Source organism: Oncorhynchus gorbuscha, linkage group LG16, assembly GCF_021184085.1.
Source record: "Oncorhynchus gorbuscha isolate QuinsamMale2020 ecotype Even-year linkage group LG16, OgorEven_v1.0, whole genome shotgun sequence".
Classification (NCBI taxonomy): Eukaryota; Metazoa; Chordata; class Actinopteri; order Salmoniformes; family Salmonidae; genus Oncorhynchus; species Oncorhynchus gorbuscha.
This window is the reverse complement of record NC_060188.1, coordinates 48538792-48555345: the sequence shown is the minus strand read 5'-3', so window position 1 is coordinate 48555345 and position 16554 is coordinate 48538792. Positions and strand designations below refer to the sequence as shown.

The window sequence follows — 16554 nt, the reverse complement described above, 5'->3', positions numbered from 1 at the left end:
ATAGGTGAGGAATCATGTCAGGGCTGAATACGACACACAAGAGGCTTCTTCCCCCGTTGCCTCAGGAGGGACAATATTGCTGGTGATGTCGACGAAGTGCTCTGGCCTGACCCAGCCCAACGACAAGAAGAAGCACATTGATCACATGTTTACTCCTTTGATTTTTGTCCCTTTTAGTATTGTATACTGTAGTACAGTGCATTGTAGGCTTTATACTGTACAATGGACAAATTGTATGGCCCTAAACATTGTGCTTTCCATTTATTAACAGTACTGACTGCTCAATAGATTTTGACTGGTTGCTGGTTCATATCAACAAAGAACAAGAATTACAGTATCAGAGACAAAGGACAAGGACAGGGTACAGTACTGTAAAAATAGGGGTACAAGGAGGAGGAAGAACAAGAAACAAAATTGGGAAGAGCAAAGCAGAGTAGTAATTTCTGATCCATTTTGAGCTACTATAACAGAACATGTTTTCGTTCATCAAAAGACAATGACGGAAAAATATGAATATTTTTTTTAGATTCACAGAGAATTGTATGTTTTGAACAATGTGTTTTCTATTTTTCGGTGTATTGTTTACTGACTGCTTGAGAGTGTATATCATTTTGATCACTTTGTTTATGATTTGAGAGCAGTGTTTGATTTTGAACACAGGTAATCTGTTTTGAGGCGAATGTTTAATTTTGCTAGAGGAGTCAGAGGTTATGTAAATAGTGCTTGAAGACGAGGTTTTGTGTTTAATGTTTTCAGGAAATTGAGCAATGTTTTCGGAAATGGTGTTTTAGCAATTGAGAAAAACTGTAAACTGAGCCGTATAATAAGAGTCTGGTTGCAGCACTTGTGATGTGTGTGTGTGTGTGTGTGTCTGTGTGTGTGTGCATGAGTGGTAAAGAATGGTATGAGAAAGAGAGAGGCAGAGAACGAAATAAAGAAAAAGAGAGGGAGTATAAGGGAGAGAAAGAAAGTGAGAACACAGAGGGTCAGAGATATAGACAGACAGAAAGAGAGAGAGACGTGTAGTGAGGACGAATGGCAAACATTCTCTTGCCTCCTGTACTCAATGTAAAAATAACGTTCCATAAGGAACTGCTAAAGCTGCCTGTTCCTTTACGAATGGCAGGAAATCAATCATCTGATTTGCTGATGCCGGAAAAAATGATCTAGATTTAAAAAACTCCCTCGGTTGACAGTTCATAGTTTCTTAAAAATTACGTCTTTGTGGAACGTGGCCAAATGTATATTGAGAACAAGCAATATATTCTGGGGTTCTGCTCGACATCACACTGCCCCAGGGCATTTGCAGCAATAGTAAACCAAAAGCTGAGGCCTTTTCCAAGACATTGGCGAGATACATTTACATTAAATGGTTTTCTTTTCACAGAAGGTTATTTCAGGGCAAATATCAGAAAATAGTAATGGTGTCATGGTGCAAGAAAAAATGGTTACAGTAAAATATGTAGACAAAATACTATGTAACAGGAAAAAAGGTAGACAAATACTTAAAGAAAGGTGAAACACTAAAAAGAGAGTATTTTCAAGACTCTTCATGTCCAAGTTGATCATGGCTGACAAGCTGGCCAATAATCTCCCACACCACATCAGTGGATAATGAACACAAGTATACGTGGCGTGACGCGCACGCACGCACACACACACACACACACACACACACACACACACACACACACACACACACACACACACACACACACACACACACACACACACACACACACACACACACACACACACACACACACACACACACACACACACACACACACAATTTTAGAGGGGGCAAGAAGTAGGTGAAGATGGAAGGGGGTTGAATTTCAAATTTTTCAAACACCTGAAACAGCTTTTTCCTGCAATCTAGTGCCATAATCATTATGCCTAATTCTGTCAGTATGTCTTTTTTTATGCATAGCTGTTTGCTTGTTCAAATGTAATTATGAGAGTGTCCTTCTGACTGTTGTAAATCACACTACTAAATATACTGCACTATGATGCTCCCCTGTCCTATGCCAGCAAGCATGAAGGTTCAGAGCATAGTCCCTTTTATACCTCCTGAATCAACTCCGCTCTTTAAGTCAACCAGCGCGAACCCAAAGGAAGACGAGGTGGGCTCGACGGGGACGAAATCCACCCCCAGCCCACCTGAGGAGGTTGAGTTGGAACCACAACAAGAACATATCACCAGGGCCTCTTACGGATGCCCAAGGGTCAGTCCTGTGTAAAGCACTTTCTTTCTCCCCTTCTAATAGGATGGGCCCCTTAGCATTGAAAGTTGACACTTTCAAATTTGTTCGACAATTACATTTAAAGAATTTATTATTGGCTAACAGGCAACCATTGTGTAATGGCAATGGAGTGTTTAGACACTACAATGCATCTGGTATTTCTGATGTGAGAAAACAAACAACTTTCAAAAAGAAGTCGAGTTTTGTACGACCAATTTGAAAGTGTTTTACCACCCGAGAACAGGTAAAGAATACAAAATCCAAAGGTTCATTAATTGTAGCACCACAAATGTCATATACACTACATGGCCAAAAGTACGAGTGGATTTGGCTATTTCAGCCACACCAGTTGCTGACAGGTGTATAAAATTGAGCACATAGCCATGCAATCTCCATAAACAAACATTGGTAGTAGAATGGCCCGTGCTGAAGAGCTCAGTGACTTTCAACGTGACACCGTCATAGGATGCCACCTTTCCATCAAGTCAGTTGGTCAAATTTCTGCCCAGCTGGAGCTGCCCTGGTCAACTGCAAGTGATGTTATTGTGAAGTGGAAACTTCTGAGAGCAACAATGGCTCAGCCGCGAAGTGGTAGGCCACACAAAGTCACAACATTCACTACCGAGTTCCAAACTGCCTCTGGAAGCAAAGTCAGCACAAGAACTGTTCTCATGGCCGAGCAGCCTCACACAAGCCTAAGATCACCAGTCGGCTGGGGTGGTGTAAAGCTCGCTGCCAATGGACTCATGCTTCACCATCTCTGTTTGGCGGATGCCAGGAGAACGCTACTTGCCCCAATGCATACTGCCAACTGTACATTTTGGTGGAGGAGGAATAATGGTCTGGGGCTGAGCCCCTTAGTTCCAGTGAATGGAAACCTTAACGGTACAGCATACAATGACATTCTACACGATTCTGTGCTTCCAACTTTGTGGGGAAGGCCCTTTGCTGTTTCAGCATGACACTGCCCCGATGCACAAAGCGAGATCCATACGGAAATGGTTTGTTGAGATCGGTGTGGGAGAACTTGACTGGCCTGCACAGAGCCCTGACCTCAACCCCATCAAACACCTTTGGGATGAATTGGAACGCCGACTGTGAGCCAGGCCTAATTGCCCAACATCAGTGCCCAACCTCCTAATGCTCTTAACTGAATGGAAGCAAGTCCCCGCAGGAATGTTCCAACATCTAGTGGAGAGCCTTCCCAGAAGAGTGGAGGCTGTTATAGTAGCAAAAGCGGGACCAACATCATATTAATGCCCATAATTTTGGAATGAGATGGTCGACCATTAGGTGTCCTCATACTTTTGACCATGTAATGTACATGCTCAAATACATCTGTGTAGCTGCTTATATTGGTCAAACTAAACGAGCATTGAAACTTCGCATTGCAGAACACAAGGCTGCTAATCAAAATAAAAACACGGACTATGCTGTTGCTTGCCACTGCATTGAAGCCAATCATGGCTCACCTTCCTCCCTGCGCTTTGTAGCAATAGAACGATTCAAATTTGACCAAAACGAGATGATATTGTACGTAAACTCAAACAAAGAGAGGCATTTTGGCAGTACTTCTTAGACACTGTTGATGTCTTAATTTTGATATATAATGTTGCCTTGATTTTTGGGGTCTCTGTGTCTCCGGTTCACAGACACCCAAATATCACCTATGTATATTTTCACTTGGCCTATTGATTAAAAAGACACACTATTTATGTTTTTATTTTGTGCTATAATTTGCCATTTAGCTTGAAACATTATTATTATCATTTTTGTACATTGTTGTCTTCGTGAGCCACTAGGCAACACATAGGAGCTAAGTACAATGATCAGGTCACTCTGAGGAAGACGTCAGCTTGACAATGGATTAAAGTGAGAAATCAATCTCTGCCTTTTTTTGTTGTTGAGTGCTCCAACTCCTTTTCCCCTCAAATTAGTCCGTTTGGAAGATTTTCTTGGTAAGCCTGCATACTCACGGGACATGTCACCCATTGAGCATGTGATTATATTTTTAAAGAAAATAAATATTCTTCCTGCATCTCTCCTAAACTCTGGGAACAAAAATGTAAATAATGTGAGTCTTATTCAGTACACATAGTAAATGTTTTTTTTTTTTTTACAGCCTAGCAACCTTGCCAGCAGGCATGCCAGCTAATATGGTTAAACAAGCTACTCTAACGTGTTTGATAGCCTGACATGGCTTTGTGGCTCGTTATGAGGTTAGGAGATTGGGAATCTATCTAGCTGGCTAGCTAAAGCCAACAGTGGCAACCCGTCATTCAGGGCATGTTTTGAGCCCCACCTGTTGCATGTTATTTTGGCATTAAAACGTGTCACATATCAGTCTGCAAACAATGTAAACAAAAAGATTGAGTTAATAAAGCCACATCCATACTTGGTCTCTTTTTTGCTTTCTGGAGTAAGGCAGCTCCAAAATGCAGGTGTTTCAGCCTAGCTCAGTGCTTTCTGTGGTGGTGGAACAGCCAGCGGAAAATGCGGTGTGTAGGGGTTGGTAATGTTCTCTAGTTGCGCCGTGATTGGTTCAGTGTTCTGTCACTCATGGAGACACTACGTCACAGCAAAATCTAAGGGTAGAGCTTGAAAATCCAATCCGCAGGGTGTCTGTAGTGACGCATCTAGGACTGAGATGCAGTGCCTTAGACCGCTTAGACCGCTTAGACAGAGGTCTAAGGCACCAAACCTCAGTGCTAGAGGTGTCAATACAGACACCCCGGTTCGAATCCAGGCTGTATCACAACCGGCTGTGATTGGGAGTCCCATAGGGCAGCGCACAATAAAATAAGAATTTGTTCTTAACTGACTTGCCTAGTTAAATAAAAGGTTAAACAAATCAAATAAATGCCCATCCAAGAAGGCTCAATGTCATTGGCCACAGATAAAATGATTTCAAATCACGTTATATATCTACAGTAGCTTTGATTGGACTGATACTTTCAAAATCTTAGCTAGCAGTCATCATGAATCAAGTCGACAATCTACGGGCAAATTATTTTCAATTCTTGTCATATGTGACCTGTTTCAGGAAACTAGGTGTATGTCGTGGGACACTACTTCCCATTTGAACATTAAAAATTGTTTTGGGCAGAAATGTCTTCTCAAACATGTGAACTTTCATAACAAACGTGTATGCCATCTGTAAATATGAAAAAATTGTTAAATTACAAGTCTAGTTGGTTTAGCCACGGAAAAAGACATTCCCGCTAGCCATGGTTGGCTGAGATAATGAGTGGGCTGGACATGCCGAGAGATGAGTTTGGATTGGTCTGCCAGCTGGTCAGTATGTCTTGGTAATCCCGTCTAACACTGCTTTTTTTTAAATGGGTGTGGCAGGAGGCGTAGTGGTTAGAGCGTTGGGCCAGTAACTGAAAGGTTGTTAGGTCGAATCCCCGAGCTGACAAGGTAAAAATGTGTCGTTCTGCCCCTGAACAAGGCAGTTAACCCACTGTTCCCAGGCCATAATTGTAAATAAAAATTTGTTCTTAACTGACAACAGTAATTAAATTGTTGCCAGCAGCACAGTTACAGTCACCAACTCTCTGGATAACATGAAAACAGCCTAACCAGCTCTGCTAGGGTGAGTAAAATTATCAGAGAGGGTTGTTTTCTCATTTGTGTCTGGAAGTAGCTAGCAAGTTAGCCAATGTTAGCCCGATTTAATTGAAAAAAAGACCCAATAGTGATTATGGGACATCTAGGAGTGCCAACAAAGAAGATGGTCAAAGGTAATGAATGTTTTATATTTTATTTGTGCGGTTTGTGTAGCGCCGACTATGCTAATTATTTTATTTACGTCCCCTGCGGGTCTTTTGGGGTGTTACATGCTATCAGATAATAGCTTCTCATGCTTTCGCCGAAAAGCATTTTAAAAATCTGACTTGTTGCCTGGATTCACAACGAGTGTAGCTTTAATTCAATACCCTGCATGTGTATTTTAATGAACGTTTGAGTTTTAACTAATACTATTAGCATTTAGCATAGCGCATTTGCATTTCCAGAGCTCTAGATGGGACGCCTGCGTGCCAGGTAGGAGCAAGAGGTTAAAGAGATGGGTGGGGCTAAAGCTTAAGAGGGTGTGAATGATGCTGAATGGGTGTAGAAAAAGAAGGGCTCTCCAGTAATAGTACCAAAAAATTCAAAGGCCATTTTCTCAAAAGTGAATTTACAAGTTTATCAACTTTCAATGCGGAATTACTTTCCTATTTTCCTCAACTGTAGTGCATGATATATCATTCCGTAGCTCGAAGTATCTACATGTAACTAATGTAAAAAACACCATTTCAAATTTTGACCGATTTGAGCCGGTAGGGCACATATGAAGAGAAATAATAGATAAAACGTATTAGTGCTCATCGGCCATTGGACATAAACATTACACAAGTTGGAAATCGCAAATTCAGCAATGAGTTGTTTGGGAGGAATCAATGCCTAACTGCAAGCATTGCAATGCAATCACTAGCCTGCTATTCAGTGGAGTGGGTCCCAAGTCTGGATTTAAGGGTCTCATTTCCAAGCTTAAAAGGATAAACATTCAATATTGGCCATGCTGTCAATCCAGCATGACTTCTGCCACATTCAAAACAGGAATCTTGGAATTGGGAAATCTCTGACTTCAGTGAGTTCCTGTTCAAATGAGCACAGCACAAGGCGAGTCCAAAAATGTATTGTATGCTGCTGCAACATACCAGGGAGATATGTATGTATACTGTAGCTAAGAAAGCAATACTAAGTGTATGTTTTGTAGTAAAATGTTAGTTTCCCATGTGCTTCACCCTAATAATGTGGTCCCTTTTCCCCTCATAACGTAGCCTACTGTTCTGACTTGGTGGTGCACATGTAGCCCATAGCCTGTTTTAGATAAATGTTATAATCAAATATTTTAAGAGCTTTCATTGTCTGCTAATATGCCCCCTTTATTTATCCCACGGTTCTGACTTGGTGTACAGGGAGAATACTGTAAGAACGGCCCATGTTCTGAATTCTGTCGCTGTACATGTCAAAAGTTCTGAATTATGTATATATATATATATATATATATATATATATAGGTCCATCCTAGCTCGTACATGAATGCCTTTTATACGCTGGCCGTCCCCTTATGCCATAGTTTGTACATCGCAATTGTCAGTAGAAACCACTTTTGATTAAGCAAGTCAGCCATATCAGCTATGTTTTTTTTATAAGGCAGTAAAAAAGGCTGAATGAACTGTTTCGCTGCCTGACAAGGCTCTGCTGATAGCCATCAGTGGTAAGGTGTTGGGACTGCTGTTGGGACAGCTTTATCTAACAGTTTGTGGGCACAGTTTGTCACCGTTATAGTGCAATTAATCTATTGTTTAGTGTTGTGTTGTGTAGTGGCTTTGCTGGCATGCATCTAAAAAAAGTGGGGAGTTTGCCCCACCAAGATTCACATGCTATAATTGCCACAGAAAGCCAACATCATAAACTTGCTCGGTGGCTAGTGTTAGAAAAACAACAAAGCATTTTTGTTTTATTTATTCATCAAGAAACTATCCATAGGCTACATAGCTTGATCAAATAGATGTACAAACATACCTCCTGGGAGTCCTGCCCATCACTATACACTCTCTCCTCTTTGCTCCACGCTGCACCTTGGAAGGAACCACTTACAAGGGAGAATGGGGGGGGGTACTCTTTACCTGGTCCAGTCAGTGTGACCCCTCTGCAAAATATTGCTGCTAAATCTTTTTTTATAAATAATTATGTCAAACTTTGGCTTAAATATGAAGTTGAGTAATTCATTAATTACTGAGTCACTGGCTTTACTGGGGCTCTTTCATACCGTCTCTGGGAGGGGTGCGTCACTTGAGTGGGTTGAGTCACAGATGTGATCACCCTGTCTGGTTTGGCACCCCCCCCCATGGGTTATGCCGTGGCGGAGATCTTTGTGGGCTATACTCGGCCTTGTCTCAGGATGGTAAGTTGGTGGTTGAAGATATCCCTCTAGTGGTGTGGGGGCTGTGCTTTGGCAAAGTGGGTGGGGTTATATCCTGTTTGGCCCTGTCCGGGGGTGTCCTCGGGTGGGGCCACAGTGTCTCCTGACCCCTCCTGTCTCAGCATCCAGTATTTATGCTGCAGTAGTTTATTTGTTATATCTGGAGTACTTCTCCTATCCTATTCCGTGTCCTGTGTGAATTTAAGTGTGCTCTCTCTAATTCTCTCTTTCTCTCTTTCTTTCTCTCTCTCGGAGGACCTAAGCCCTATGACCATGCCTCAGGACTACCTGACATGATGACTCCTTGCTGTCCCCAGTCCACCTGGCCATGCTGCTGCTCCAGTTTCAACTGTTCTGCCTTATTATTATTGGACCATGCTGGTCATTTATGAGGACAAATCTGAGGGGGCACGTGCCCTTGTGCCCTGTATGAGCATGATACATCTGCACACACAAGTATATATTGAAGACAATAAATGCATGTGAGTTGACGTTCAAATTGACAGATACAGTCTGTTGAGTACGTACAACAAGAAGCATCATAATGATGGCGCTAGACTATATACTTGACTATATATTGACCTTAAACATCCAAACACACTAGGGTTATATACACCAAACAAAGCACTCCATGTCTCTTTCTCTCTAACCCATAACCTTAATTCTAACCCTAATTCTAACCCTCACCACTAAATTTAAAATACACTGGAAAAAATATAAACGAAACATGTAAAGTGTTGATCCCATGTTTCATGAGCTGAAATAAAAGATCCCCAAAAATTATTATGCACCAAAAGCTTATTTCTCTCAAATTCTGTGCACAATTCTTTTTCATCCCTTTTAGTGAACATTTTTCCTTTGCCAAGATAATTAATCTACCTGACAGTTGTGGAATATCAAGAAGCTGATTAAATAGCATGATCATTACACAGATACACCTTGTGCTAGGCACAATAAAAGGCTGCTCTAAAATGTGCAGTTTTGTTACAGTACACAATGCCACAGATGTCTCAAGTTTTGAGGGAGTGTGCAATTGGCATGCTGACTGCAGGAATGTCCACCAGAGCTGTTGCCAGAGAATTTAATGTTCATTTCTCTACCATAAGCCACCTCAACATTCTTTTAGAGAATTTGGCAGGATGTCCAACCGGCCTCACAAATGCAGACAATGTGTAATCACGTCAGCCCAGAACCTCCACATCTGGCTTCTTCACCTGCGGGATGGTCTGAGATCAGCCAACCGGACAGGTGATGAAACTGTGGGTTTGCACAAGAATTTCTGCACAAACTGTCAGAAAACATCTCAGGGAAGCTCATCTGCATGCTCGTCGTACTCACCAAGGCCTTGACCTGACTGCAGTTCGCCATCGTATCCGACTTCAGTGGGCAAATGATGGCTACTGGCACGCTGGAGATGTGTGCTCTTCATGGACGAATGCCGATTTCAACTGTACCGGGGACATGGCAGATGTGCGTCATGAGGGCGAGCGGTTTGCTGATGTCAACGCTGAGAACAGAGTGTCCCATGGTGGCGGTGGGATGATGGTATGGGCAGGCATAAGCTACAGACAATGAACAAAATTGCATTTTATCGATGGCAATTTGAATGCAAAGCGATACCGTGACGAGATCCTGAGGTACATTGTCGTGCCATTCATCCACCGCCTCATGTTTTAGCATGATAATGCACGGCCCCAAGGCGCTAGTATCTGTACACAATTCCTGGAAGCTGAAAATGTCCCAGTTATTCTATGGCCTGCATACTCACCGGACATGTCACCCATTGAGCATGTTCAGAATGCTCTGGATCCACTTGTACAAAGATGGTGTTCCAGTTCCAGCCAATATACAGCAACTTCACACAACCATTGAAGAGGAGTGGGACAACATTCCACAGGCCACAGTCAACAGCCTGATCAGCTCTATGCGAAGGAGATATGTTGCGCTGCATGAGACAAATGGTGGTCACACCAGATACTGACTGGTTTTCTGATCCACGCCCCTACCTTTTTTGTTGTAAGGTAACTGTGACCAACAGATGCATATCTGTATTCCCAGCCATGTGAAATTCATAGATTAGGGCCTTATGAATGTATTTCAATTGACTGATTTCCTTATGAACTATAACTCAGGAAAATCTTTGAAATTGTGGTGTGTTGCATTTCAATTTTTGTTCAGTGTAGCTTGTTTTCCATGTGGGGGCTGGCGAAATATTCCCGAATCCCTGGAATTGTTCTTGTTTTACTTCTAGTCCCCTTAAGGATATTAATACCACTGGAGACTCCTTTGGTGTCTTCAGAGTTAGGTACTGTAAATCGTCCTTTAGTGTTTCTCCAAAAACAGTACACACAGGGCCTTAGTGGCCCTGGGCCAATTTAGAGAGTGGACAGAGGAATGTTATAATGAAGAATGTGCTGGTCTTTAGTCTATTGTGTATTTATGTATATTTATCTGTGCTGAATTTTAGTAGTTTTTATTGTATTTTTTGAAATTGTATGTGCATGGCTCCCTTGAAAAAGAGACACTGGTCTCAATGGTGACTCCCTGCTAAAATTCAACACACACACACACACACACACACACACACACACACACACACACACACACACACACACACACACACACACACACACACACACACACACACACACACACACACACACACACACACACACACACACACACACACACACACACACAGTCTCTCTCTCTCTCAAAACAGCTCCTCTGTGTCCCAGTCATCACCAACTACTTATTGCACAATTCAAACCTTTATTTTTCACTTGGCTGCATGACATTTAATAAATTGAGTACATTTCAAGAATTATGTAGTAAAAGCTATATGAAAAAGGTGCTTTCTCAGCTGAGGTTCAAGTGCTATCAGTAAGTTCCCCCAGCTGCTGTGGTTGGGATAAAACACCATTCTGTTGCCTTGTCCTTGATATGAGGGTGAAATGGGTATTTGATTTCTGACATACCCTCATTTCTAGTTCTCAAATACCTTTCTGATTCTGACATACAAATCAGCAAACAGAGGACGTTCTAAAGACATTAGGAAATGTTTTCCTTTGGTCCCTTGTAGGGTTTTGGCACCATTTTGTCACATGTACGCTCTGAGAAGGTTAAAACATGACGTTTACCTCGCTACCATAAGGAGACATTCAGTTCTGTAGGCCTCAAAAGTGCCATTGTGATAAAGTATTTTAATTATCTGACTTAACACCAATTTTAATGGCTTTTATTGTGTGAAACGCTTTGAAGAATATAGCCTATGAATCGGGCGAGCGACGGACAAAGGAATTTACTATCAGTCTCAAGATGAGCCATATTCAGAGCTACCACTGTGGATGAAGGATTACTATACCAGTCCAAATGAAGGCTTGTCATCAGAAATAATTGCATATTTACATGACAAACAGCTGAACAGACGCTACCTGGCTCTTTTCAAAGTTTAGTGTGAATGACACTTCACTATAGGCGAATCAAGGGGGAGCTCCTCGACGGCATACATATTAGGAAGTATAACAACTGACCCACTCCTGATAGCTCATCCATCCTCTCCCAAAACTTTATCGATAAACTTTGTATCTGACAATAACAAACTTCTGTACAGTTGAGGTTCAATGCACTACCAAACCAGGTTTGAGTTACAGTTTCGGCTTATCATAGTTGGCAAACAATGTAATAAGGAAGTAAAAGCTTAATTGGTATGTATTACAGTAAACAAACATTATCAAGTGCATTATCAAGCGCAAACACACATTACAGATGCTATCCCAGACAGCCAGCATAGTTAAACACGGATATTATCATGCTCTATGGAAGCGTGGTGATGTGGTTTGTATGAGCTGAAATTAGGCAGTGCTTTAGAAGGTATAAAGCTCTTATATACAAAAGCTGAATGGAAACTCACAGATTCAGAGCAGCCTCAGAGCATTTTTCAAGTTAGTTCGTTAAAATCATCTTAACATCCATTTCAATATAAAATACTGTATCAACCATAATCACCTGGAATATGCCAGGCATGGAAATTCATGCAATAAGAACATTTGTATCCTAGAGTTGTTTGAGACACACGCACACAAGCACACACACACACACAGTTAAGTACAACCATGTTGATGTGATGTTTGATAAGAAGAACAAGCATTCTCGTGGCCTTAGGCAGGACGAAGGGTCCATTGTGGCTTCTATCTCTCTCCTTCTAAAAAAACACATAATTTGGTCAGACTGTGTCCATTTTTTGTCTTCTTGAGGGGGTTCATTTTGGCTCTGGATAGATCCATCCCTTGGGTCAGATAACTAATAAGGTGTGCATTAGAAGTCATGACGCAGCTCTCTGTTGCATCAGTCTGTTTCTTTAGGGGGTTCACTCTGGCTCTGGTTACGTCCAATACCGTCCGTCAGTTTCCCAATATGGGCTTTCATTTGGGCTCTGCTTGTGTCCAGTTTCTCAGTTTCTTAAAATGGGTTTCCTCACCAGGGGCTGAAAAGAGGAGGATTCTGCTGAGGTATGACTCTCCAATCCCATTTCCATCCCTCCTCTACTCACTCTGTCTTTTCTTACCCTGTTCTCTCCATCTCCTCTTATCTAGTCAGCCACCTTCACTCTCAGAAACACAGCACATCTTCACCGTTTTCACAATATCAAGCCGACCCAAACCAAACTGTGCCAAACTGTGGAAATGATCTTCCAGCAACTATGATGTATGCGTAACCAGGCCAGCTCAGCACAGCTTGCTTTGGCTCGGCTCGGTTCGGCTCAGTAGTATGAAAAGCCTTCTCATTTGGTACCCTTAGTTAACATTCCATGCAACCGGTGGCCATTTTGAATTGTGGTACAGACAGGGTTACAGTATTAGTCCAAATTTAACTAACAGAAACCAAGCAAACAGGTATCAGTTGGGTCCTGTAGGCCTACTAGTAAGTAAACAATGAGTGCTGTGGAAGAGAGAGTTGGGCCCAGAGAGTTGTGTGTATGTTTCTGTGTGCACACATGTGTTTCTGGGTTTGAGAGTACACGTGTGTGTGTGTGTGTGTGTGTGTGTGTGTGTGTGTGTGTGTGTGTGTGTGTGTGTGTGTGTGTGTGTGTGTGTGTGTGTGTGTGTGTGTGTGTGTGTGTGTGTGTGTGTGTGTGTGTGTGTGTGTGTGTGTGTGTGTGTGTGTGTGTGTGTGTGTGTGTGTGTGTGCGTGCGCATATGAGTGTCCGTGTGTTTGAGTAATAGAATCTGACTTTGTCTGGCCACATGGACTGACAGCTGTTAAAATGCGTGTGTAGCAGTCTCTGGCAAGGATACAGAATGCAGCTCATGCATTTTTACAAAGGGGACTAGACGAGTCATGGCAGGTACTGCACTTAGTGACATTTTTACAATCTACATCACACCTAGTGGAACAACATCTCAAAAGCATCTGCAGTGCCAATGTTGATGTTTTGGATAAGATGTGTGTTTGTGTGACTGAAGGAAAGTAGAGTAAAGCTCTTCCGCTAAGACTTGAGAGCGCTAGACCTCTAGTACGCTCAACCGAAAGGATATCGTTCATTTACAGTATACTAAAATGAACTAATAGTATATAGTATATACTCATTAAGTATGTAGTATATCATATGTTAGTATGGGTATTCAAACACAGCTTAAGACTTGAGAGTGCTTAGAGGGTGTGTGTGTCTGTGTCTCTCTTGTGTGTAGGCGCACACGTGTGTCTCTGTGTGTGGTGTGTACACATGCGCTTGTGTGTTAGTAGGGTTGTAGTGCGTCTTACCATGATAGTGGTGACCACGACAGTTCTGTTCTCCATGATTTCGTTGGGATTGAGGGCTTCATTCTGGATCAGAACCAGCTTGTCTGAATCCGTCCAGTAACCCATCTGGAGACAATGAGAGGACAGTGAGTGAAACGGCCAGGGTGTGTGTGTGTGTGTGTGTGCGCGTGGTACGATTTCTTCGTTGTTTGAATGCGTTTGTCATGATTACTCACCGTAGAGTATGTGTCGTTTCCAGTATTTTTGTATTAATTATGTGGTGTTAAGACCTATGAGACTATCTGAGATATTCTGTGTATACAAGCAAAGGAGAAGAGTCACACAAATGGTATGTTTGTTTGTGCCATGTATAAAAAATGCACAATGTTTCGTTTTTTATTATACAGTATATGAATCTGAGTCATATCATAGGTGAGTCAAACTAAGGAAGTGAAAATGTCTGCCAACTAAATGGTTATATACTGTTTTCTACATGGTATATAATAAACCTAGACAGGGTTTTATTTCATCCTGGTGGTGTCTGCCATTGAGCAGGATGAAGGGAGGGCATGTATGCATAGGTGTATTTGACTCTAAGCATGCAGAGCCAGCCTGTGGGTAGGCCCAACCACCCTTCCAATTCATCCCCCTCTCCCTCCTCCATCACTCTCTACTGCTCCACCTCTCTCTATTCACGTACCGTAGTTGGCTGGAGTCCTGCACGTACACACACACACACACACACACACGCACGTTCTCAAAACCTGAGTATACTGCTCACGCTACTGTTCATCACTAATACACAATACCCAGGTTCTACAGACACACAGACAATAATAAGATGATGAACAGATGTTCACTCTCTTCTGGCATTTTATACCACGGAAATTGAAAATGAAATGAAACAAAGTTATTTGTTATTCAAATGATTATGGTATAGTGGTATTATGGTGTAGTTATTATGGTGATAGCTAGAAAGCAGTGGGCAGTGATGTAAATTGAGAATAAAATGAAACATATGGTAAATAGACATTTAAACATATAGTTATTATGTTTTCAAATAACGGGGTTAGGTGGGTGGACCAGTCGTCATCTTACTCGTCTGGGTCCGTTGTTCTTCAGCTCAAACACGTCCATGGTGTAGTTGACCCTGCGTCCATAGTGGTCAAACTGGACATTACCTGTTAATCCCTGCAGCCAGACCTGTGTACACAGGACAAAACACTATCACCAGAGTCACATAGAATGCAGGTATACCTTCATTCTATTTGAAATCAGAGAACATTTCATAGGAAACCGTTTGTAGTGTTGACAGTTTGTCCTTTGTGGACATCATAGAGTTAGCAGAAATGAGGTCATTCATGAACCGACATGGCTTTGAGGTGCAGTGCTAGATACCTGTTTGAGGGTGCGCTCCATGTCAATGCCCTGACTCCAGGGGGCGGCGGGGTTAGCCAGACAGTCCCCAGCGTTGCCCCGGCGAGAGATGTCAACCTTCTGCCTACGCAGGTTCCTGAAGGCCTCTGCCATCACCATCACGCCGTCGTACGTCAGAGCCGACGTGTACTGGGGGAACAGGAGAGAATCATCAGGTGTGTGTGTGGTAGGGGGATGAAAAGAGGGAAAGGTTTCTGCGTGTGTGCACTGGGGATAAAACACATGATTTGCGGCAGCCAAACAGATAACAATATCCTATGCTATAAAGCACAAGTTATTTTTCCACATTCTGTTGTGTTTCAAAGTGGAATTAAAAATGTATTTAATTGAGAGAGAAAAAAATGGTCAACGATCTATACAAAATGTTTTAACTGTGTGTCTTTCTGGGTAAGTCTCTAAGAGCTTTCCACTCCGGGATTGTGCAACATTTGCCTATCATTCTTTTCAAAATTAATAAAAGCTCTGTCAAATTGGTTGTTGATCATTGACATTCAGCATTCGCTGTCTTCTTAGTAAGCAACTCCAGTGTAGATTTGGCTATGTGTTGTAGGTTATTGTCCTGCTGAAAGGTGAATTAATCTCCTAGTGTTTGGTGGAAAGCAGACTAATCCAGGTGTTCCTGAAGGATTTTGCCTGTGTTTATCGCTATTCCGTTTATTTAAAAAAACAAATCCTTAGTCCTTTCCGATGACAAGCATACCCATAACATGATGCAGCCACCACCATGCTTGAAAATATGAAGAGTGGTACTGAGTGATGTGTTGTGTTCGATTTGAACTTATTCCGGCTTGCCATAACAAAGGGGTTGAATACTTATCGACTCAAGCCATTTCAGCTTTTCATTTTTTATTCATTTGTAACTTCCAAAAACATAATTCCACTTTGACATTATGGGGTATTGTGTGTAGGCCAGTGACACAAATGTTTTATTTAATCTACTTTCAATTTTGTCTGTAACACAACAAAATGTGGAAAAAGTCAAAGGGTGTGAATACTTTTTGAAGGCATTGTAACTTTGCCTCTGGCCTAGGGGAATCCTACTCATTAACCCAGCTCTCCCTCATCCCTCCCTCGCTCATTACAGATCTCTGTGGGGGGCGCAGTGTGTGTGTGTGTGTGTGTGTGTGTGTGTGTGTGTGTGTGTGGAGGGTGGGA

At 42.1% G+C, this 16554-nt stretch overlaps 1 protein-coding gene across 10 annotated transcripts in view; it reads right to left on the bottom strand.

Annotated features, from left to right (window-relative positions):
• The window catches only part of LOC124000405 (glutamate receptor 4), a 372689-nt gene that overhangs the window by 48907 nt on the left and 307228 nt on the right, over positions 1-16554 (bottom strand). For 9 of the 10 annotated variants that reach the window (XM_046306732.1, XM_046306734.1, XM_046306733.1 and 6 more), the window contains 3 exons: positions 15361-15528; positions 15061-15165; positions 13984-14088 (listed from right to left, as the gene is read on the bottom strand). In XM_046306732.1, coding sequence (XP_046162688.1) covers positions 13984-14088; positions 15061-15165; positions 15361-15528 — 378 coding nt within the window. Of the gene's footprint in view, positions 1-10983; positions 12707-13983; positions 14089-15060; positions 15166-15360; positions 15529-16554 lie in introns of those variants that run through there. The other variant, XM_046306738.1, reaches the window with a different exon arrangement.